This window comes from Salmo trutta, chromosome 14, assembly GCF_901001165.1.
Source record: "Salmo trutta chromosome 14, fSalTru1.1, whole genome shotgun sequence".
NCBI lineage: Eukaryota > Metazoa > Chordata > Actinopteri > Salmoniformes > Salmonidae > Salmo > Salmo trutta.
In genome coordinates, this window is record NC_042970.1 from 6396327 (window position 1) to 6421307 (window position 24981).

At 40.8% G+C, this 24981-nt stretch overlaps 1 protein-coding gene across 2 annotated transcripts in view; it reads left to right on the forward strand.

Moving 5' to 3' along the window:
* Window positions 1-24981, forward strand: part of grip2b (glutamate receptor interacting protein 2b) — a 314229-nt gene that overhangs the window by 154644 nt on the left and 134604 nt on the right. For both annotated transcript variants that reach the window (XM_029774267.1, XM_029774268.1), the window contains exon 2: window positions 21850-21930. In XM_029774267.1, the coding sequence (XP_029630127.1) occupies window positions 21850-21930 (81 nt within the window). The remainder of the gene's footprint in view (window positions 1-21849; window positions 21931-24981) is intronic.

The following is a 24981-nucleotide window of genomic DNA, read 5'->3' on the forward strand; positions in this document are numbered from 1 at the left end:
CTCACCCAAGATTTGACGGTACATGGCCCCGTCCATCGTCCCTTTGATGCGGTGAAGTTGTCCTGTCCTCTTAGCAGAAAAACACCCCCAAAGCATAATGTTTCCACCTCCATGTTTGATGGTGGGGATGGTGTTCTTGGGGTCATAGGCAGCATTCCTCCTCCTCCAAACACGGCAAGTTGAGTTGATGCCAAAGAGCTCCATTTTGGTCTCATCTGACCACAACACTTTCACCCAGTTGTCCTCTGAATCATTCAGATGTTCATTGGCAAACTTCAGACGGGCATGTATATGTGCTATCTTGAGCAGGGGGACCTTGCGGGCGCTGCAGGATTTCAGTCCTTCACGGCGTAATGTGTTACCAATTGTTTTCTTGGTGATTATGATCCCAGCTGCCTTGAGATCATTGACAAGATCCTCCTGTGTAGTTCTGGGCTGATTCCTCACCGTTCTCATGATCATTGCAACTCCACGAGGTGAGATCTTGCATGGAGCCCCAGACCGAGGGAGATGGACAGTTCTTTTGTGTTTCTTCCATTTGTGAATAATCTCACCAACTGTTGTCACCTTCTCACCAAGCTGCTTGGCGATGGTCTTGTAGCCCATTCCAGCCTTGTGTAGGTCTACAATCCTGTCCCTGACATCCTTGGAGAGCTCTTTGGTCTTGGCCAGTTTGGAATCTGATTGATTGATTGCTTCTGTGGACAGGTGTCTTTTATACAGGTAAGAAACTGAGATTAGGAGCACTCCCTTTAAGAGTGTGCTCCTAATCTCAGCTCGTTAGCTGTTTAAAAGACACCTGGGAGCCAGAAATCTTTCTGATTGAGAGGGGGTCAAATACTTATTTCCCTCATTAAAATGCAAATCAATTTATAACATTTTTTACATGCGTTTTTCTGGATTTTTTTGTTGTTATTCTGTCTCTCACTGTTCAAATAAACCTACCATTAAAATTATAGACTGATAATTTCTTTGTCAGTGGGCAAACGTACAAAATCAGCAGGGGATCAAATACTTTTTTCCCTAACTGTAGGTAATATTAGATTTTTTTTTTTTTCTTCAAATAACACAATAGCATTTTCATTAGTTTATGTTACTGCTGTTAAAAAAAAAAAACTGTGAAAACACCAAAAGTGTTGAATACATTTTATTTGTGGTGTGTATGTGTTACAACTATAAAACAGAAAGCTTTTATTTCATCAGTTGTTATATGTGTGAAATTATACTGAACAAAAATATGAACGCAACTTGCAACAATTTAAAAGATTTTACTGAGTTGCAGTTGATATAAGTCAATTGAAATAAATTCATTAGGCCCTAATCTATAGATTTTACATGACTGGGTAGGAGCGGAGCCATGGGTGGGTCTGGAAGGGCAGGGCACACCCACTTGGCAGCCAGGCCCACCCACTGAGGAGCAAGGCCCAGCCAATCAGAATGAGTTTTCCCCACAAAAGGGCTTTATTACAGACATAAATACTCCCCCCCTCCCCATGGGAAACATAGTACCAGTTTGTCTGAGCCAATAGAATATCTCCATGGGAAATGTAGTACCAGTTTATCTGAGCCAATAGAATATCTCCATGGGAAATGTAGTACCAGTTTATCTGAGCCAATAGAATATCTCCATGGGAAACGTAGTACCAATTTCTCTGAGCCAATAGAATATCTCCATGGGACACGTAGTACCAGTTTATCTGAGCCAATAGAATATCTCCATGGGAAACATAGTACCAGTTTCTCTGAGCCAATAGAATATCTCCATGGGACACGTAGTACCAGTTTCTCTGAGCCAATAGAATATCTCCATGGGACACGTAGTACCAGTTTCTCTGAGCCAATAGAATATCTCCATGGGACACGTAGTACCAGTTTCTCTGAGCCAATAGAATATCTCCATGGGAAACGTAGTACCAGTTCAGAGTGGGTTCATCCTCCACCTGTGTTACATCATGTTGGCAGGTTGAGACGGCTGCTGTGTAAACAAACCCTGGCACCCCCAGGCACCCCCTGGCACCAGGAATGTTTTACCCCGTCCTGGAGCCCCAGGCACCTAGAACGTTAATCCAGATCAGGAGCAACCAAGACAGACAGACCAGGGGGTAGCAAGAGGTTTTAACACAGGAATTTACTCTGCTCTTAAATTGTATAATGAATGGCTATGAAGGTTTCTGAAATATGTGTTACTATGTTTAACTAAGCAATAATACCAGAGACCTAGATTAACCCCCCCCCCCCTTTACCTTTACAATCCTCATATGGCCATTATATCCCCAAGAGAGAGGCTGAACAGAGTGTGGCGTGCTGAAAAAGAGTATGATGATAAATTGCTGGTATAGCTGTTGTATAAACACTGTTCCTCAGTGAGTTCCTCAGTGATTGAAGCAGTAACATATCTCTCTTTCTCTCTCACAATACACACACACACACACACACACACACACACACACACACATAGCTGCTATGATACAGACAGTAATCCGTGGTGACACTGCTGTGAAGGGGGAAAAGAAAACGTCCAGCCAACCTTTTGTCACTTCCAACATACCGTGTCGAGGGCGGCTTTGATTTTTTTTTTAAAAGCAGGAGTGCACACCCACTCACATACCTCTGTCTCATATCCCTCTCTCCATCTGCCCTCCCTCCCTCTCATCCTTCAATCTCACCAGAGGAGAGCATCAATTTAGAGAGACGGGATGCTGTGGAACAAGCATGCCCCAAACAACAGTATGGGTCTGCCTTTAGCTCCGTGGGCTAACACAGTCAGCGGGACTGTGATGGTTGCTAGGAGAGGAAGAACACATGATGTTAACTTCAATTGATACTAGAGCCACACAATTAGTTTCCCTCCTTTTACATACCCATAGGCTTCATAGTGTATGTATGGTAGTGTTGTTACGTATGGTAGTGCTGTTATGTATGGTAGTGTTGTTAGGTATGGTAGTGTTATGTATGGTAGTGTTATGTATGGTAGTGTTATGTATGGTAGTGTTGTTATGTATGGTAGTGTTATGTATGGTAGTGTTATGTATGGTAGTGTTGTTATGTATGGTAGTGTTATGTATGGTAGTGTTGTTACATATGGTAGTGTTGTTATGTATGGTAGTGTTATGTATGGTAGTGTTGTTATGTATGGTAGTGTTGTTATGTATGGTAGTGTTGTTATGTATGGTAGTGTTGTTAGGTATGGTAGTGTTATGTATGGTAGTGCTGTTACGTATGGTAGTGTTCTTACATATGGTAGTGTTATGTATGGTAGTGTTATGTATGGTAGTGTTGTTACGTATGGTAGTGTTATGTATGGTAGTGTTGTTACGTATGGTAGTGTTATGTATGGTAGTGTTATGTATGGTAGTGTTATGTATGGTAGTGTTGTTACGTATGGTAGTGTTATGTATGGTAGTGTTATGTATGGTAGTGTTATGTATGGTAGTGTTATGTATGGTAGTGTTGTTATGTATGGTAGTGTTGTTATGTATGGTAGTGTTGTTATGTATGGTAGTGTTGTTACGTATGGTAGTGTTCTTATGTATGGTAGTGTTATGTATGGTAATGTTATGTATGGTAGTGTTGTTATGTATGGTAGTGTTGTTATGTATAATTGTGTAGTTACGTATGGTAGTGTTATGTATGGTAGTGTTATGTATGGTAGTGTTATGTATGGTAGTGTTATGTATGGTAGTGTTGTTATGTATGGTAGTGTTGTTATGTATGGTAATGTTGTTATGTATGGTAGTGTTGTTATGTATGGTAGTGTTGTTATGTATGGTAGTGTTGTTATGTATGGTAATGTTATGTATGGTAGTGTTATGTATGGTAGTGTTGTTATGTATGGTAGTGTTGTTATGTATGGTAGTGTTGTTACGTATGGTAGTGTTGTTATGTATGGTAGTGTTATGTATGGTAGTGTTATGTATGGTAGTGTTGTTATGTATGGTAGTGTTGTTATGTATGATTGTGTAGTTACGTATGGTAGTGTTATGTATGGTAGTGTTATGTATGGTAGTGTTATGTATGGTAGTGTTGTTATGTATGGTAGTGTTATGTATGGTAGTGTTATGTATGGTAGTGTTGTTATGTATGGTAGTGTTGTTACGTATGGTAGTGTTATGTATGGTAGTGTTATCTATGGTAGTGTTGTTATGTATGGTAGTGTTATGTATGGTAGTGTTGTTATGTATGGTAGTGTTGTTACGTATGGTAGTGTTGTTATGTATGGTAGTGTTGTTATGTATGGTAGTGTTGTTATGTATGGTAGTGCTATGTATGGTAGTGTTGTTATGTATGGTAGTGTTGTTATGTATGGTAGTGTTATGTATGGTAGTGTTGTTATGTATGGTAGTGTTGTTACATACGGTAGTGTTGTTACATATGGTAGTGCTATGTATGGTAATGTTGTTATGTATGGTAGTGTTGTTATGTATGGTAGTGTTGTTATGTATGGTAGTGTTATGTATGGTAGTGTTATGTATGGTAGTGTTGTTATGTATGGTAGTGTTGTTATGTATGGTAGTGTTATGTATGGTAGTGTTGTTATGTATGGTAGTGTTGTTATGTATGGTAGTGTTGTTACGTATGGTAGTGTTGTTATGTATGGTAGTGTTATGTATGGTAGTGTTATGTATGGTAGTGTTGTTATGTATGGTAGTGTTATGTATGGTAGTGTTGTTATGTATGGTAGTGTTATGTATGGTAGTGTTGTTACGTATGGTAGTGTTGTTACGTATGGTAGTGTTATGTATGGTAGTGTTATGTATGGTAGTGTTATGTATGGTAGTGTTGTTATGTATGGTAGTGTTATGTATGGTAGTGTTGTTATGTATGGTGGTGTTGTTATGTATGGTAGTGTTGTTACATATGGTAGTGTTGTTACATATGGTAGTGCTATGTATGGTAGTGTTGTTATGTATGGTAGTGTTATGTATGGTAGTGTTATGTATGGTAGTGTTGTTATGTATGGTAGTGTTATGTATGGTAGTGTTATTTATGGTAGTGTTGTTACGTATGGTAGTGTTATGTATGGTAGTGTTGTTATGTATGGTAGTGTTATGTATGGTAGTGTTATGTATGGTAGTGTTATGTATGGTAGTGTTATGTATGGTAGTGTTATGTATGGTAGTGTTGTTACGTATAGTAGTGTTGTTATGTATGGTAGTGTTGTTATGTATGATTGTGTTGTTACATATGGTAGTGTTATGTATGGTAGTGTTATGTATGGTAGTGTTATGTATGGTAGTGTTGTTACGTATAGTAGTGTTGTTATGTATGGTAGTGTTGTTATGTATGATTGTGTAGTTACATATGGTAGTGTTATGTATGGTAGTGTTATGTATGGTAGTGTTATGTATGGTAGTGTTGTTATGTATGGTAGTGTTTTTATGTATGGTAGTGTTGCTACGTATGGTAGTGTTGCTACGTATGGTAGTGTTGTGTATGGTAGTGTTGTTATGTATGGTAGTGTTATGTATGGTAGTGTTATGTATGGTAGTGTTGTTATGTATGGTAGTGTTGTTATGTGTGGTAGTGTTGTTACGTATGGTAGTGTTGTTACGTATGGTAGTGTTGCTACGTATGGTAGTGTTGTTATGTATGGTAGTGTTGTTATAGATGGTAGTGTTGCTACGTATGGTAGTGTTGTTACGTATGGTAGTGATGCTACGTATGGTAGTGTTGTTATGTATGGTAGTGTTGTTATGTATGGTAGTGTTGTTATGTGTGGTAGTGTTGTTACGTATGGTAGTGTTGTTACGTATGGTAGTGTTGCTACGTATGGTAGTGTTGTTATGTATGGTAGTGTTGCTATGTATGGTAGTGCTGTTATGTATGGTAGTGTTGTTATAGATGGTAGTGTTGTTATGTATGGTAGTGTTGCTATGTATGGTAGTGCTGTTATGTATGGTAGTGTTGCTATGTATGGTAGTACTGTTATGTATGGTAGTGTTATGTATGGTAGTGCTGTTATGTATGGTATTGTTGTTACGTATGGTAGTGTTGTTATTTATGGTAGTGTTATGTATGGTAGTGTTGTTATTTATGTTAGTGTTATGTATGGTAGTGTTGTTATTTATGGTAGTGTGGTTACGTATGGTAGTGTTATGTATGGTAGTGTTATGTATGGTAGTGTTGTTATGTATGGTAGTGTTGTTATGTATGGTAGTGTTATGTATGGTAGTGTTGTTATGTATGGTAGTGTTGTTATGTATGGTAGTGTTGTTACGTATGGTAGTGTTGTTATGTATGGTAGTGTTATGTATGGTAGTGTTATGTATGGTAGTGTTGTTATGTATGGTAGTGTTATGTATGGTAGTGTTGTTATGTATGGTAGTGTTATGTATGGTAGTGTTGTTACGTATGGTAGTGTTGTTACGTATGGTAGTGTTATGTATGGTAGTGTTATGTATGGTAGTGTTATGTATGGTAGTGTTATGTATGGTAGTGTTATGTATGGTAGTGTTGTTATGTATGGTGGTGTTGTTATGTATGGTAGTGTTGTTACATATGGTAGTGTTGTTACATATGGTAGTGCTATGTATGGTAGTGTTGTTATGTATGGTAGTGTTATGTATGGTAGTGTTATGTATGGTAGTGTTGTTATGTATGGTAGTGTTATGTATGGTAGTGTTATTTATGGTAGTGTTGTTACGTATGGTAGTGTTATGTATGGTAGTGTTGTTATGTATGGTAGTGTTATGTATGGTAGTGTTATGTATGGTAGTGTTATGTATGGTAGTGTTATGTATGGTAGTGTTGTTACGTATAGTAGTGTTGTTATGTATGGTAGTGTTGTTATGTATGATTGTGTTGTTACATATGGTAGTGTTATGTATGGTAGTGTTATGTATGGTAGTGTTGTTACGTATAGTAGTGTTGTTATGTATGGTAGTGTTGTTATGTATGATTGTGTAGTTACATATGGTAGTGTTATGTATGGTAGTGTTATGTATGGTAGTGTTATGTATGGTAGTGTTATGTATGGTAGTGTTATGTTGGTAGTGTTGTTATGTATGGTAGTGTTGTTACGTATGGTAGTGTTATGTATGGTAGTGTTGTTATAGATGGTAGTGTTGTTATGTATGGTAGTGTTGTTATGTATGGTAGTGTTATGTATGGTAGTGTTATTTATGGTATTGTTGTTACGTATGGTAGTGTTATGTATGGTAGTGTTGTTATAGATGGTAGTGTTGTTATGTATGGTAGTGTTGTTATGTATGGTAGTGTTGTTATGTATGGTAGTGTTATGTATGGTAGTGTTATGTATGGTAGTGTTGTTATGTATGGTAGTGTTGTTATGTATGGTAGTGTTATGTATGTTAGTGTTGTTACGTATGGTAGTGTTGTTATGTATGGTAGTGTTATGTATGGTAGTGTTATGTTGGTAGTGTTGTTATGTATGGTAGTGTTACGTATGGTAGTGTTATGTATGGTAGTGTTGTTTCGTATGGTAGTGTTGTTATGTATGGTAGTGTTGTTATGTATGGTAGTGTTACGTATTGTATTGTTGTTATAGATGGTAGTGTTGTTACGTATGGTAGTGTTATGTATGGAAGTGTTGTTTTGTGTGGTAGTGTTACGTATGGTATTGTTATGTATGGTAGTGTTGTTATGTATGGTAGTGTTGCTACGTATGATAGTGCTATGTATGGTAATGTTGTTATGTATGGTAGTGTTGTTATGTATGGTAGTGTTGTTATGTATGGTAGTGTTGTTATGTATGGTAGTGTTATGTATTGTAGTGTTGTTACGTATGGTAGTGTTATGTATGGTAGTGTTGTTATATATGGTAGTGTTATGTATGGTAGCGTTATGTATGGTAGTGTTGTGTATGGTAGTTTTATGTATGGTAATGTTGTTATGTATGGTAGTCTTATGTATGGTAGTGTTATGTATGGTAGTGTTACGTATGGTAGTGTTGTTATGTATGGTAGTGTTGTTACGTATGGTAGTGTTATGTATGGTAGTGTTATGTATGGTAGTGTTGTGTATGGTAGTTTTATGTATGGTAATGTTGTTATGTATGGTAGTGTTATGTATGGTAGTGTTATCTATGGTAGTGTTGTTATGTATGGTAGTGTTACGTATGGTAGTGTTGTTATGTATGGTAGTGTTGTTATGTATGGTAGTGGTGTTATATATGGTAGTGTTATGTATGGTAGTGTTGTTATGTATGGTAGTGTTACATATGGTAGTGTTATGTATGGTAGTGTTGTTATGTATGGTAGTGTTGTTACGTGTGGTAGTGTTATGTATGGTAGTGTTATGTATGGTAGTGTTATGTATGGTAGTGTTATGTATGGTAGTGTTGTTACGTATGGTAGTGTTATGTATGGTAGTGTTATGTATGGTAGTGTTATGTATGGTAGTGTTATGTATGGTAGTGTTGTTACGTATGGTAGTGTTATGTATGGTAGTGTTATGTATGGTAGTGTTGTTATGTATGGTAGTGTTATGTATGGTAGTGTTGTTATGTATGGTAGTGTTATGTATGGTAGTGTTATGTATGGTAGTGTTGTTATGTATGGTAGTGTTATGTATGGTAGTGTTATGTATGGTAGTGTTGTTATGTATGGTAGTGTTATGTATGGTAGTGTTATGTATGGTAGTGTTGTTATGTATGGTAGTGTTATATATGGTAGTGTTATGTATGGTAGTGTTATATATGGTAGTGTTGTTATGTATGGTAGTGTTATGTATGGTAGTGTTATGTATGGTAGTGTTGTTATGTATGGTAGTGTTATGTATGGTAGTGTTATGTATGGTAGTGTTGTTATGTATGGTAGTGTTATGTATGGTAGTGTTGTTATGTATGGTAGTGTTATGTATGGTAGTGTTATTTATGGTAGTGTTGTTGTGTATGGTAGTGTTATGTATGGTAGTGTTATGTATGGTAGTGTTGTTATGTATGGTAGTGTTATGTATGGTAGTGTTATGTATGGTAGTGTAATGTATGGTAGTGTTATGTATGGTAGTGTTGTTATGTATGGTAGTGTTATGTATGGTAGTGTTACGTATGGTAGTGTTGTTATGTATGGTAGTGTTATGTATGGTAGTGTTATGTATGGTAGTGTTGTTTTGTATGGTAGTGTTGTTACGTATGGTAGTGTTATGTATGGTAGTGTTGTTATGTATGGTAGTGTTATGTATGGTAGTGTTGTTATGTATGGTAGTGGTATGTATGGTAGTGTTGTTACGTATGGTAGTGTTATGTATGGTAGTGTTATGTATGGTAGTGTTGTTACGTATGGTAGTGTTATGTATGGTAGTGTTATGTATGGTAGTGTTGTTATGTATGGTAGTGTTGTTATGTATGGTAGTGTTATGTATGGTAGTGTTGTTACGTATGGTAGTGTTATGTATGGTAGTGTTATGTATGGTAGTGTTATGTATGGTAGTGTTATGTATGGTAGTGTTGTTATGTATGGTAGTGTTATGTATGGTAGTGTTATGTATGGTAGTGTTGTTATGTATGGTAGTGTTATGTATGGTAGTGTTATGTATGGTAGTGTTGTTACGTATGGTAGTGTTATGTATGGTAGTGTTGTTATGTATGGTAGTGTTATGTATGGTCGTGTTGTTATGTATGGTCGTGTTGTTATGTATGGTAGTGTTGTTATGTATGGTAGTGTTATGTATGGTAGTGTTGTGTATGGTAGTGTTATGTATGGTAGTGTTGTTTTGTATGGTAGTGTTGTTTTGTATGGTAGTGTTATGTATGTTAGTGTTATGTATGGTAGTGTTGTTATGTATGGTAGTGTTGTTATGTATGGTAGTGTTATGTATGGTAGTGTTATGTATGGTAGTGTTGTTATGTATGGTAGTGTTATGTATGGTAGTGTTATGTATGGTAGTGTTGTTACGTATGGTAGTGTTATGTATGGTAGTGTTGTTATGTATGGTAGTGTTATGTATGGTAGTGTTGTTATGTATGGTAGTGTTATGTTGGTAGTGTTGTTATGTATGGTAGTGTTGTTATGTGTGGTAGTGTTATGTATGGTAGTGTTGTTTTGTATGGTAGTGTTGTTATGTATTGTAATGTTATGTATGGTAGTGTTATGTATGGTAGTGTTGTTATGTATGATAGTGTTGTTATGTATGGTAGTGTTATGTATGGTAGTGTTGTTAGGTATGGTAGTGTTATGTATGGTAGTGTTGTTATGTATGGTAGTGTTGTTGTGTATGATAGTGTTGTTATGTATGGTAGTGTTGTTATGTATGGTAGTGTTGTTATGTATGGTAGTGTTATGTATGGTAGTGTTATGTATGGTAGTGTTGTTATGTATGATAGTGTTGTTATGTATGGTAGTGATATGTATGGTAGTGTTGTTAGGTATGGTAGTGTTATGTATGGTAGTGTTGTTATGTATGGTAGTGTTGTTTTGTATGGTAGTGTTGTTACGTATGGTAGTGTTATGTATGGTAATGTTATGTATGGTAGTGTTATGTATGGTAGTGTTATGTATGGTAGTGTTGCTACGTATGGTAGTGTTATGTATGGTAGTGTTATGTATGGTAGTGTTATGTATGGTAGTGTTGTTATGTATGGTAGTGTTATGTTGGTAGTGTTGTTATGTATGGTAGTGTTGTTATGTGTGGTAGTGTTATGTATGGTAGTGTTGTTTTGTATGGTAGTGTTGTTATGTATGGTAGTGTTATGTATGGTAGTGTTATGTATGGTAGTGTTGTTATGTATGATAGTGTTGTTATGTATGGTAGTGTTATGTATGGTAGTGTTGTTAGGTATGGTAGTGTTATGTATGGTAGTGTTGTTATGTATGGTAGTGTTGTTTTGTATGATAGTGTTGTTATGTATGGTAGTGTTGTTATGTATGGTAGTGTTATGTATGGTAGTGTTATGTATGGTAGTGTTATGTATGGTAGTGTTGTTATGTATGATAGTGTTGTTATGTATGGTAGTGATATGTATGGCAGTGTTGTTAGGTATGGTAGTGTTATGTATGGTAGTGTTGTTATGTATGGTAGTGTTCTTTTGTATGGTAGTGTTGTTACGTATGGTAGTGTTATGTATGGTAATGTTATGTATGGTAGTGTTATGTATGGTAGTGTTATGTATGGTAGTGTTGCTACGTATGGTAGTGTTATGTATGGTAGTGTTATGTATGGTAGTGTTATGTATGGTAGTGTTGTTATGTATGGTAGTGTTGTTATGTATGGTAGTGTTGTTACGTATGGTAGTGTTATGTATGGTATTGTTGTTATTTATGGTAGTGTAATGTATGGTAGTGTTATGTATGGTAGTGTTATGTATGGTAGTGTTATGTATGGTAGTGTTATGTATGGTAGTGTTATGTATGGTAGTGTTGTTATGTATGGTAGTGTTATGTATGGTAGTGTTATGTATGGTAGTGTTATGTATGGTAGTGTTATGTATGGTAGTGTTGTTATGTATGGTAGTGTTATGTATGGTAGTGTTGTTATGTATGGTAGTGTTATGTATGGTAGTGTTGTTATGTATGGTAGTGTTATGTATGGTAGTGTTATGTATGGTATTGTTGTTATGTATAGTAGTGTTACATATCATAGTGTGTGTGCCTGTGCCTGTGTGGTTTGCCAGGTTTGGATGTGTATTTAGTCTCTGTGGGTAGAGGTAGACCTGCAGTGTGTCATCAGGCCAGTCTCTGTGGGTAGAGTTAGACCTGCAGCTGTGCACCCTGCCATCTCTGCCATTGTCTGTCTCCCTGTGTTTGTGATGACTGCTAATTGATAACTGAATGTGCTCCCAGAATCATACACACACACAAGCACACACACGCACACAAACACACACACAAACACACACACACACACACACACACATACTGCACTATTCTTCAAGTAAAGGTGTTTCTGTAACATTTTTAGTGGACGTTGTTAGAAGTAGTCCTTGTGCATACTGCCCTACCAAGCAAAAAGGTAGTAACTGCTCATTTGGTCAAAATTGAGTTAACATAATTTTTGCTACATTAAATACATGCTTAATCATGTCGACAAGTATGCTGCCTCTATTGTGTTGTGTTCAGGAGAAAATGGGGGTCATGTTAGCAGTAACTGCATAAAGTTACAGTGAAACCAAGGTAAATAAAAGCAATTTTTATCAGTTCCACGCTATGAGCAGTTACTGCCTTTTTTGCTTGGTTGAGCAGCGTAGAGTTGTATGGGAACACAAGACAACCTGACTTTTCTCCCAGCTGTTCATACTCAGATTGGAAGGGAACATTCTACGTGGATTGTTATTTTGCTACTTTGCTCGTGTATAATTTTTCCAAATTCATTTTGTCAACGTTTAGTTAGGAAAGTAACTGAAAAGTTACTTTAAGCAATTGTAATTTCCCCACAACATATAGGTTTTAAAAACCAAGCCAACATTTTACCTTTATTCTCAAATGGTTTGGGAACAGTCAGTGAGGATAGTTTTACTATTTCACGGTGCAGTATGTCAGTGATCCATCTCCTGCCATGTGTAACGCACTTTGATGCTTGTAAGGCTGAGCTGATTTTTGGGGAACGATGACGTTAAGACGAGAATAAAAATAAAAAAAACAGATGACTGAGCTTCCAAAGTTAGGTAGCTAGCCTAGCGTCACGGCTAAATCCTCTCCTTTGATAGGTGACTAGGAAGATTTTAAAGCCCTCCGGCGTCTGGATTATAGCTGTGCAAAGTCGAGTGCTTTATCACAGCATGCAGAGGCTAATACGGCTGAGGGGCTTGGAGGGAGAGGAGAGGAGAGGAGGGGAGGAGGGGAGAAAGGAGAGGGAAGGAGGAGAGAGTAGAGGAAGGGAGGAGAGTGGACATGAGGAGAGGGGGGGACATGAGAAGAGGAGAGGAGAAGGAGGAGAGGCTACGGGAGGAGGGGAGAGGAGAGGAGATGGGACAGGGAGGGGCGGGGTGAGGAGTAAGGAGAGGAGGAGAGAGGACAGGAGAGGAGAGAAGGGAAGAGGAGAGGAGAGGAGAAGGAGGAGAGGCTACGGGAGGAGGGGAGAGGAGAGGAGATGGGACAGGGAGGGGCGGGGTGAGGAGTAAGGAGAGGAGGAGAGAGGACAGGAGAGGAGAGAAGGGAAGAGGAGAGGAGAGGAGAGGAGAGGAAAGAGGAGCTTTTTTTGTTGACTAACTCTTCCGGTTGTCTCTTGTGTTCTAAGGTAAAACTTAATAAATCTCAGCTGGTGATTTACAATTACAATACTTTATTCCCATTATTTGTATAGATCACAGGAGGCTGGTGGCACCTAAATTGGGGAGGAGGACGGGCTCGTGTTAATGACTGGAGTGGAATGGTATCAAATACATCAGACACATGGTTTCCATGTGTTTGACGCCATTCCATTTGTTCCGTTCCGGACATTAATATGTGCCGTTCTCCCCTCTGCAGCATCCTGTGCTGTAGATACAACTGGGTCAGCAGCAACACAGCGAGCATACAGATGCATGGACAGGGTAGTGTGTAGCGGGTTAATATACTGTAGATGGGTGGATCTGTAAACACCGACTCTGATGCCCTCCCAGTCTGAGGTTACACAGATTACTCTGGTCTAGGGCTGACCACATTTAGGCTGTTCGATAGGCTGTTGGTCAACCAAGATTTCATTTAGTTGAGCTGTGGCAAATATACACTGCTCAAAAAAATAAAGGGAACACTTAAACAACACAATGTAACTCCAAGTCAATCACACTTCTGTGAAATCAAACTGTCCACTTAGGAAGCAACACTGATTGACAATACATTTCACATGCTGTTGTGCAAATGGAATAGACAACAGGTGGAAATTATAGGCAATTAGCAAGACACCCCCAATAAAGGAGTGGTTCTGCAGGGGGTGACCACAGACCACTTCTCAGGTCCTATGCTTCCTGGCTGATGTTTTGGTCACTTTTGAATTCTGGCGGTGCTTTCACTCTAGTGGTAGCATGAGACGGAGTCTACAACCCACACAAGTGGCTCAGGTAGTGCAGCTCATCCAGGATGGCACATCAATGCGAAATGTGGCAAGAAGGTTTGCTGTGTCTATCAGCGTAGTGTCCAGAGCATGGAGGTGCTACCAGGAGACAGGCCAGTACATCAGGAGACGTGGAGGAGGCCGTAGGAGGGCAACAACCCAGCAGCAGGACCGCTACCTCCGCCTTTGTGCAAGGAGGAGCAGGAGAAGCACTGCCAGAGCCCTGCAAAATGACCTCCAGCAGGCCACAAATGTGCATGTGTCTGCTCAAACGGTCAGAAACAGACTCCATGAGGGTGGCATGAGGGCCCGACGTCCACAGGTGGGGGTTGTGCTTACAGCCCAACACCGTGCAGGACGTTTGGCATTTGCCAGAGAACACCAAGATTGGCAAATTCGCCACTGGCGCCCTGTGCTCTTCACAGATAAAAGCAGGTTCACACTGAGCACGTGACAGACGTGACAGAGTCTGGAGACGCCGTGGAGAACGTTCTGCTGCCTGCAACATCCTCCAGCATGACCGGTTTGGCGGTGGGTCAGTCATGGTGTGGGGTGGCATTTCTTTGGGGGGCGCACAGCCCTCCATGTGCTCTCCAGAGGTAGCCTGACTGCCATTAGGTACCGAGATGAGATCCTCAGACCCCTTGTGAGACCATATGCTGGTGCGGTTGGCCCTGGATCCCTCCTAATGCAAGACAATGCTAGACCTCATGTGGCTGGAGTGTGTCAGCAGTTCCTGCAAGAGGAAGGCATTGATGCTATGGACTGGCCCGCCCGTTCCCCAGACCTGAATCCAATTGAGCACATCTGGGACATCATGTCTCGCTCCATCCAACAACGCCACGTTGCACCACAGACTGTCCAGGAGTTGGCGAATGCTTTAGTCCAGGTCTGGGAGGAGATCCCTCAGGAGACCATCCGCCACCTCATCAGGAGCATGCCCAGGCGTTGTAGGGAGGTCATACAGGCACGTGGAGGCCACACACACTACTGAGCCTCATTTTGACTTGTTTTAAGGACATTACATCAAAGTTGGATCAGCCTATAGTGTGGTTTTCCACTTTAATTTTGAGTGTGACTCCAAATCCAGACCTCCATGGGTTGATAAATTGGATTTCCATTGATTATTTTTGTGTGATTTTGTTGTCAGCACATTCAACTATGTAAAGAGAAATGTATTTAATAAGATTATTTCTTTCATTTAGATCTAGGATGTGTTGTTTAAGTGTTCCCTTTATTTTTTTGAGCAGTATATATAAAAAAAATGATGGCACACGAGACACCTGTCTGATTCATGCCTGTCTGAGTGGACTAATCCATTGTGTAGGCCTGTCTGAGTGGACTAATTCATTGTGTAGGCCTGTCTGAGTGGACTAATCCATTGTGTAGGCCTGTCTGAGTGGACTAATCCATTGTGTAGACCTGTCTGAGTGGACTAATCCATTGTGTAGACCTGTCTGAGTGGACTAATCCATTGTGTAGACCTGTCTCAGTGGACCAATCCCTGATTACACATAGAAATAGGCCTAGAGGCTACCTGGCCTGCGTGCAAATGTAGTCCTATAAATGTTCCCATTTGGAGATCTGATTAGTATTTCTGATTGTCTTAACTCACCATCACTGTGGGGAGCTTCTCAAAGTCATTTTTTCTTCGCCTCAAAAAAGCAAGTAAACCAAGTTTGTTTTTACAGACATTGAGAATTAAAATAGTTCCTCAATGTGGCCTATTTTAAAAAATCTTTCCAGCTTTCTCCCGTTCGATAACCACTCAGCATGAAAGGGGAAAAAAGAATACATTTTCTGATCTGGTGGAAACATCATAAAATAGGCTTACCTGATTACTTCTTGTCTCTTGCACAAATAGCCTACAGCTGTGTCTGTCTGTCCGGAGCTCACTGGTGCCGGAAACTCTTGAGGTTCCAGAATATTTTATTCCAATGTGTCAAGTTTGGTCGTGCAAACTTCAGGCCAGACCCAAGATAATAGTTGATCAAATGTTTCAAGTTCCTTGCAGACAGGCCATGCGTAGCCAATGTGATTTATAGGATATTTATTTTTAATCAGGATATTTTCTACCTGCCGGCTGCAATGTTTTTATTTGTTGGCTTTATGTAGGCTATTGTTACATATTGCCAATGGCAATAGAACTTACTTTTGGATTTGTATAATTTTAATTTAAATACAATTTTGATTCACCACATGACATAGATTTTGAGATATGAAGACTTTATTATAAATGTTCCACAAAAATGTGTATATGAAAATCATAACTGGCACGCAGATCAGTGGAAATGGTACGATAACTTGGCACTCCAAATGGACAAGGTTGCCGACCACTAAGTTCAGGAGCTTAAAGGCAGAATCTGCGAAGGCCAGCAGAGGAGGAGGTTTGGGTTGAAAACCACAATTATCTCCATTCCATTTATTCCATTCCAGCCCAATAACAATGAGCCTGTCCTCCTATAGCTGGCTGTGATCAATGTGGGAAGAGATACTCTGGTAAAAGATCTCTGATTAAACATCAGAAAATACATGAAGGAGTTGTTTCATGATATCAATGAAATAATGTCAGAATGTAGAATGTTTTAACATTGTAGTTGGAGTATTTTAATGATGTCACAATGTAGAACCCTAAACGTTTGCCCCCTGTTCTATTGATTTCAACATGTTATGGATATTAGCCTCAGGGGGAAAATCCAGGCTCTGAATTGGAAGAGTTACTATTTATGAGATTTAACAAAAAGTGACAAAAAAAATGTATTACACTTACCATGTTACCATGCAACACTTCAAAATGTTTAGGTTTTCAATTTATCACAAACTGTTTCTACATATTGGTTAGTGATTTGGACACATTAAAACTGTGTTTTGACATTGCACTATTCTCATTTAGCAAAATGTAATTGAAAAGACGTTGAAAATAAGACTAAAAGTCCAATATATGTTCGGTTGTAGTTGAAAGTGAAAGTTGAAAAGATGTCTTTTCGGGTCGTTTTTTTCAATGACTTGAAAACAGCTTCATTTCAACGTACTTGCAGCCTATACACATGGACGCAGTATAATAAATTGGTCTATAATCAATTTTCTTAACAATCCTACATCACTCCAGTATTTCTTTACAACATTCAAGTGCTAATTGTCTTTATTCCACTACTGAAGAAGCATGACTCAAATCACCTCATATTTAAAACAAAAAATACAAAAATGTATGAAATGTAAACATTTTTTTAAAATGAAATGTATGAAATGTATGCATTCACTACTGTAAGTCGCTCTGGATAAGAGTGTCTGCTAAATGACTAAAATGTAAAATGTATAGCTCCTCCCACCAGCCTCCTCTGCAGCACACACACACACACACACACACACACACACACACACACACACACACACACACACACACACACACACACACACACACACACAACCCACAGGAATGCACACACACACACGCACACACACCCCACAGGAACACACACACACACGCACACACACACCCCACAGGAACACACACACACACACACACACCCCACAGGAACACACACACACACGCACGCGCACACACACCCCACAGGAACACACACACACACGCGCACACACACCCCACAGGAACACACACACACGCACACACACACCCCACAGGAACACACACACGCACACGCACACCCCACAGGAACACACACACACACGCACGCACACACACACCCCACAGGAACACTCACACACATGCACACGCACACACACACCCCACAGGAACACACACACACTGCTCAAACAGGTGACGTTAGCACAATTGAAGTGATTAGAGTCGTATGTCTGTGTGAAAGGAAACACACGAGGAAGAACAAAAGCCGCCAGCCGTACTTGACTGCACTAGCTAGCACCAGATAAACACTGACTTTGTCCCTTTGTCACTCTCTTTCTCTCTGAAGGCTATAGATTAACAATACAACAATGCTGAATCTAAAGCTGGGAGCAGAGAGAGAAGAACACTCTTCCCCCTGACTGTGGCAAAGACAGATCATTGTGTTGTCCATTTTCTGGTGTGATGACAGGGCTGTTGGAATACGGTGTGTGTGCGTGTGTGTGTGTGTGTGTGCGTGCGTGCGTGCGTGTGTGCGTGCGTGTTCCTGTGGGCGTCGGGGGAATAGATAGCTGAAGTGTTTTATCTAATAGAGTAGGCATAAGGAACAGAACTCCAGCGACACGTATTGATGACAGACCCCACAGCAGCACGGTATTAGTTTGTGGATCAGGTTTAGAGGAAATTAAGACTGCGGCATTTAATGTAAAATGAATCCTCTTCTTGACGCTCACAGTAATGTGCCCTCATGTCGGACTTCAGAACACATGAACAGACAGTTGAAGAGAGTATTGTCAGAGGTAATCTGAAGAGAGTAGTGTCTAGAGGTTTAATCTGAAGAGAGTAGTGTTGGAGGTTTAATCTGAACAGAGTAGTGTTGGAGGTTTAATCTGAACAGAGTAGTGTTAGAGGTTTAATCTGAAGAGAGTGGTGTTGAAGGTTTAATCTGAAGAGAGTAGTGTCTAGAGGTTTAATCTGAAGAGAGTAGTGTTGGAGGTTTAATCTGAAGAGAGTAGTGTCTACAGGTTTAATCTGAAGAGAGTAGTGTCTAGAGGTTTAATCTGAACAGAGTAGTGTCTAGAGGTTTAATCTGAAGAGAGTAGAGTTGGAGGTTTAATCTGAAGAGAGTAGTGTCTAGAGGTTTAATCTGAAGAGAGTAGTGTCTAGAGGTTTAATCTGAACAGAGTAGTGTCTAGAGGTTTAATCTGAAGAGAGTAGTGTTAGAGGTTTAATCTGAAGAGTAGTGTTGGAGGTTTAATCTGAACAGAGTAGTGTCTAGAGGTTTAATCTGAAGAGAGTAGTGTCTAGAGGTTTAATCTGAAGAGAGTAATGTCTAGAGGTTTAATCTGAAGAGAGTAGTGTTAGAGGTTTAATCTGAAGAGAGTAGTGTCTAGAGGTTTAATCTGAAGAGAGTAGTGTCTAGAGGTTTAATCTGAAGAGAGTAGTGTTGGAGGTTTAATCTGAAGAGAGTAGTGTCTAGAGGTTTAATCTGAACAGAGTAGTGTCGTGTCTTTGCGTACCATTAAACTGAAGATAGGTTTATCAATTAACTCCCTGTAATTATTATCACGCGATTAAACTGATTAATCGTTTAATTGTAATTAACTAGGAGATCGGGGCACCAAGAAAAATATTCAGATTACAAAATTATAATTTTCCTAATATAACTTAACCTATATTATAATATAGGCCGATTATCTTCTGGTTTAAATGGCGTATTTTACCTCTCGTCCAGTCTCATTCCAAACGTCGTAAATTCTTGGTTATCTGCACGAACCCAGTCTTTACTAAAATCATCCATACATCAATTGTCTTAAAATCATTTATTTACTACACTAAGTAATTAACAGAAAACATACAAACAGTAATTATCGTCACAAAGGATTGGTAGCGTAATGTGCTCTAATGGGCTAACAGGCAGGTCGGCCTGTTGAACAATGGATCATAAAAGTCAGCTGAGGATGCACACCTACAGAGTTCATTAATATTACAATTGACAATTGAACGCTCACTCATTCGGGAACAATTGCAATCAATATATATTTACGCTCAGTGTCGTCGGGATCCTTGTTGAAGAGTTCTGTTCTGATGGAGAGTTCTCTCTCGCTCTCTCTCACGGTTAGAATGGATCTTTCAGAGCGACATTCATTAATGTCGTCATAGAATGGATGTTTCGTTGGTCTTCGCGTTCGATGATATAATTTACTTAGCTGCAGACTAATAATTAATATCAAAGTCTTGTTCTAATTCTGTCGATCTCGATAGTCTAAAAGTTAACCACGTGGTGTAGTTCACTTTCAGTAGAGGAATTGGATGGTAAAACCTACTGGCCATGCAGTGCAGGCCTGGTCTTAAGAAAGTAAATCAGGGTGGGGGTTTTTATAGGTGACCCTAGAACAGGCGTCTCAAATGACGCCTGGTCCTGTCTGTGTCCCTTGGGGGGCGTGCCGATGGCTGAGTGAAGCTTGGTACAGAAATCCAATTCTATCACATTAACATCAGGACATAGCATCTCAATGTATTACAAATAGCTTTATCCTTATTAATACATTTTATACAACCATTATGATGCAAGTCCAATAGCTGAGGCTATTATATAAACAGTTTTATGGTAATATGGCTATATTGTCTCTTCTGAGTATCACAAAATTGTACCAAGCGGACCAGTTCGTAGCTGGACTCTTCACCAATCTTCCATACCTTCTCCAGAACATAAAATGTCGTTCGGTTCTCCAATTCTATGAGTTGGAAGAATTTCCTTTGTCTCTCTATGAAACATGTGGTAGGAGATTCTCCTCTTAGAATTTTTACAACCCTTTCACACAGGGCCTGGGTGGGGGTGCAAGGTTGGGGGATGGTACAAAGGGGAGGGGGTCAACTGTCCTCCCTGAGGCCAACGTCATGACAGTAGTGTCTGAAGAGAGTAGTGTCTAGAGGTTTAATCTGAAGAGAGTAGTGTCTAGAGGTTTAATCTGAAGAGAGTAGTGTCTACAGGTTTAATCTGAACATAGTGTCTAGAGGTTTAATCTGAACAGAGTAGTGTTGGAGGTTTAATCTGAACAGAGTAGTGTCTACAGGTTTAATCTGAAGAGAGTAGTGTCTAGAGGTTTAATCTGAAGAGAGTAGTGTTAGAGGTTTAATCTGAGCAGAGTAGTGTTGGAGGTTTAATCTGAACAGAGTAGTGTCTAGAGGTTTAATCTGAAGAGAGTAGTGTTGGAGGTTTAATCTGAAGAGAGTAGTGTTAGAGGTTTAATCTGAACAGAGCAGTGTCTAGAGGTTTAATCTGAAGAGAGTAGTGTCTAGAGGTTTAATCTGAAGAGAGTAGTGTCTAGAGGTTTAATCTGAAGAGAGTAGTGTTGGAGGTTTAATCTGAAGAGAGTAGTGTCTAGAGGTTTAATCTGAAGAGAGTAGTGTCTAGAGGTTTAATCTGAAGAGAGTAGTGTTGGAGGTTTAATCTGAAGAGAGTAGTGTCTAGAGGTTTAATCTGAACAGAGTAGTGTCTAGAGGTTTAATCTGAAGAGAGTAGTGTCTAGAGGTTTAATCTGAAGAGAGTAGTGTCTAGAGGTTTAATCTGAAGAGAGTAGTGTCTAGAGGTTTAATCTGAAGAGAGTAGTGTTGGAGGTTTAATCTGAAGAGAGTAGTGTTGGAGGTTTAATCTGAAGAGAGTAGTGTCTAGAGGTTTAATCTGAAGAGAGTAGTGTCTAGAGGTTTAATCTGAACATAGTGTCTAGAGGTTTAATCTGGAGAGAGTAGTGTTAGAGGTTTAATCTGAACAGAGTAGTGTTAGAGGTTTAATCTGAAGAGAGTAATGTTGGAGGTTTAATCTGAAGAGAATTTGCATTTGGGTATCCTGGAGACTTCCAATATGTGAAACATCAACCGTACTATCAACATCATACATTACCACAATATCATAATACCATAAACCCAATTTCTCACCCCAAGGATGTTGAAATAGCAGCACATATAGTGCTGTACCATCTGACATCTGCCCGTCTATCTCATGTCACCACCATCTAGTCTAATGGGCCAGTAGATAGCATGCTGCTCAATGGCTGTGTCTCAAATAGCACAATATTCCTCATGTAGTGCACTACATAATAGTGCAGTCCAGGATGGGCTTAAAAGTAGTACACTACATCAGGATTAGGATGGACTCCAGTCAAAAGTAGTGCACTACATTTGGAATTCATTATGTTGGGCCATGGTCAAAAGCAGAGCACTACATTTGGAATTGGTTAGGTTGTGTCTCCGGTCAACAGTAGTGCACTACATAGGGAATAGGGTGCTATCTGAGACGCAGACCTATAATAGCCCTGTTTTCTGCCCCTTCCTTCCAGATGATGGTCCTTACTCTAAAGGGAACAGGGACTCACAAGGGACAGACAATTCCCTGTCCTCCAGGAGACAGAGTATCCCAGGTACACTACTGAGTTTCTTTACTGTCTGGCTGCTCATCTCAGCTCTCTCTCTCTGGTCTCTCTCTGGTCTCTTTGTGGTCTCTCTCACTGGTCTCACTGGTCTCTCTCTGGTCTCACTGGTCTCTCTCTGGTCTCTCTGGTCTCCCTCTGGTCTCACTGGTCTCTCTCTGGTCTCTCTGGTCTCTCTCTGGTCTCTCTCTGGTCTCTCTCTGGTCTCTCTGGTCTCTCTCTGGTCTCTCTGGTATGTCTCTGGTCTCACTGGTCTCTCTCTGGTCTCTCTGGTCTCTCTCTGGTCTCTCCCTGGCATCTTTCTCACTGGCTCTCCATAGCTCACAGTTATTTTCCTCTCTCTGGTCTCTCTCTCTCTGGTCTCTCTCTCTCTGGTCTCTCTGGTCTCTCTCTCTGGTCTCTCTGGTATGTCTCTGGTCTCTCTGGTATGTCTCTGGTCTCTCTGGTCTCTCTCTGGTCTCTCTGGTATGTCTGGTCTCTCTGTTATGTCTCTGGTCTTTCTGGTATGTCTCTGTCTCTTTCTCTGGTCTCTCTCTCTGGTCTCTCTCTCTCTGGTCTCTCTGGTATGTCTCTGGTCTCTCTGGTATGTCTCTGGTCTCTCAGGTATGTCTCTGGTCTCTCCCTGGTTTCTTTCTCGCTGGCTCTCCATAGCTCGCAGTTTTCTTCCTCTCTCTGGTCTCTCTGTCTGCTCTCCCTCTCTGGTCTCTCTCTCTGGTCTCCCTCTCTGGTCTCTCTCTCTGGTTTCTGTCTCTATGGTCTCTCTCTCTCTGGTCTCTCTTTCTCTGGTCTCTCTTTCTGGTCTCTGTGGTATGTCTCTAGTCTCTCTCTGGTCTCTCTCTCTCTGGTTTCTGTCTTTCTGCTCTCTCTCCCTCTGGTCTATCTATCTGGTGTCTCTCTCTGGTCTCGCTCTCTCTGGTCTCGCTCTTTCTGGTCTCGCCCTCTGGTCTCTCTCTCTCTCTGGTCTCTCTCTCTCTGGTCTCTCTTTCCGGTCTCTCTGGTATGTCTTTGCTCTCTCTCTCTGGTCTATCTATCTGGTGTCTCTCTCTGGTCTCGCTCTCTCTGGTCTCTCTCTCTGGTCTCTCTGGTCTCTCTTTCTGGTCTCTCTGGTATATCTCTGGTCTCTCTGGTATGTCTCTGGTCTCTCTGGTATGTCTCTGGTCTCTCTGGTCTCTCTCTCTGGTCTCTCTGGTATGTCTGGTCTCTCTGTTATGTCTCTGGTCTTTCTGGTATGTCTCTGTCTCTTTCTCTGGTCTCTCTCTCTGGTCTCTCTCTCTGGTCTCTCTGGTATGTCTCTGGTCTCTCTGGTCTCTCAGGTATGTCTCTGGTCTCTCCCTGGTTTCTTTCTCGCTGGCTCTCCATAGCTCGCAGTTTTCTTCCTCTCTCTGGTCTCTCTGTCTGCTCTCCCTCTCTGGTCTCTCTCTCTGGTCTCTCTCTCTGGTCTCTCTCTCTGGTTTCTGTCTCTATGGTCTCTCTCTCTCTGGTCTCTCTTTCTCTGGTCTCTCTTTCTGGTCTCTGTGGTATGTCTCTAGTCTCTCTCTGGTCTCTCTCTCTCTGGTTTCTGTCTTTCTGCTCTCTCTCCCTCTGGTCTATCTATCTGGTGTCTCTCTCTGGTCTCGCTCTCTCTGGTCTCGCTCTTTCTGGTCTCGCCCTCTGGTCTCTCTCTCTCTCTGGTCTCTCTCTCTCTGGTCTCTCTTTCCGGTCTCTCTGGTATGTCTTTGCTCTCTCTCTCTGGTCTATCTATCTGGTGTCTCTCTCTGGTCTCGCTCTCTCTGGTCTCTCTCTCTGGTCTCTCTCTCTGGTCTCTCTGGTCTCTCTTTCTGGTCTCTCTGGTATGTCTCTGGTCTCTCTGGTATGTCTCTGGTCTCTCTTGTATGTCTCTGGTCTCTCCCTGGTATCTTTCTCGCTGGCTCTCCATAGCTCACAGTTCTCTCTCTCTCTCTCAGTTTCTTTCTCTGGTTTATCTGTCTCTTTTGCTTTGCAATTCACAGGTATCTCTCTCTGGTCTCTCTCTCTGGTCTCTCTCTCTCTGGTCTCTCTCTCTGGTCTCTCTCTGGACTCTCTTTTTTGTCTCTCTCTCTGCTCTCTCTCTCTGGTCTCTCGCTGGTCTCTCTCTGGTCTCTCTCTCTGGTCTCTCTCTCTGGTCTCTCACTCTCTGGTCTCTCTCTATCTGGTCTCAATCACACAGCTCTCTATCTCTCTGGTCTCTCTCTGGTCTCTTTCTCTCTGGTCTCTCTCTCTGGTCTCTATCTCACAGCTCTCTATCTCTCTGGTCTCTCTCTGGTCTCTCTCTCTCTGGTCTCTCTCTCTGGTCTCTCTCGGGTCTCTATCTCTCTGGTCTCTGTCTCTATCTCTCTGGTCTCTCTCTCTGGTCTCTTTCTCTCTGGTCTCTCTCTCTGGTCTCTATCTCTCTGGTCTCTCTCTGGTCTCTATCTCTCTGGTCTCTCTCTCTGGTCTCTCTCTGGTCTCTATCTCTCTGGTCTCTCTCTCTCTGGTCTCTCTCGGGTCTCTATCTCTCTGGTCTCTGTCTCTATCTCTCTGGTCTCTCTCTCTGGTCTCTCTCTGGTCTTTTTCTCTCTGGTCTCTTTCTCTCTGGTCTCTTTCTCTCTGGTCTCTTTCTCTCTGGTCTCTATCTCTCTGGTTTCTTTCTCCCTGGTCTCTCTCTCTCTGCTTTTTCTCTCTGGTCTCTATCTCTCTGGTCTCTCTCTCTGGTCTCTTTCTCTCTGGTCTCTCTCTCTCTGGTCTCTATCTCACAGCTCTCTATCTCTCTGGTCTCTCTCTGGTCTCTTTCTCTCTGGTCTATCTCTCTGGTGTCTATCTCACAGCTCTCTATCTCTCTGCTCTCTCTCTGCTCTCTCCTTCTTTCTTCTTCTAGCTTACTGTATATCTCTCTCTGAGATCTATCTATATCTCTGTTCCCACTCTCTCCTAGCAGGGATGGCTTGCTTCTTCCCTGGAGAGTACAGACTACATTACACTACACTGGAGAGTACAGACTACATTACACTACACTGCGCATCATGCCAAGTTCTACTAACACAGAGC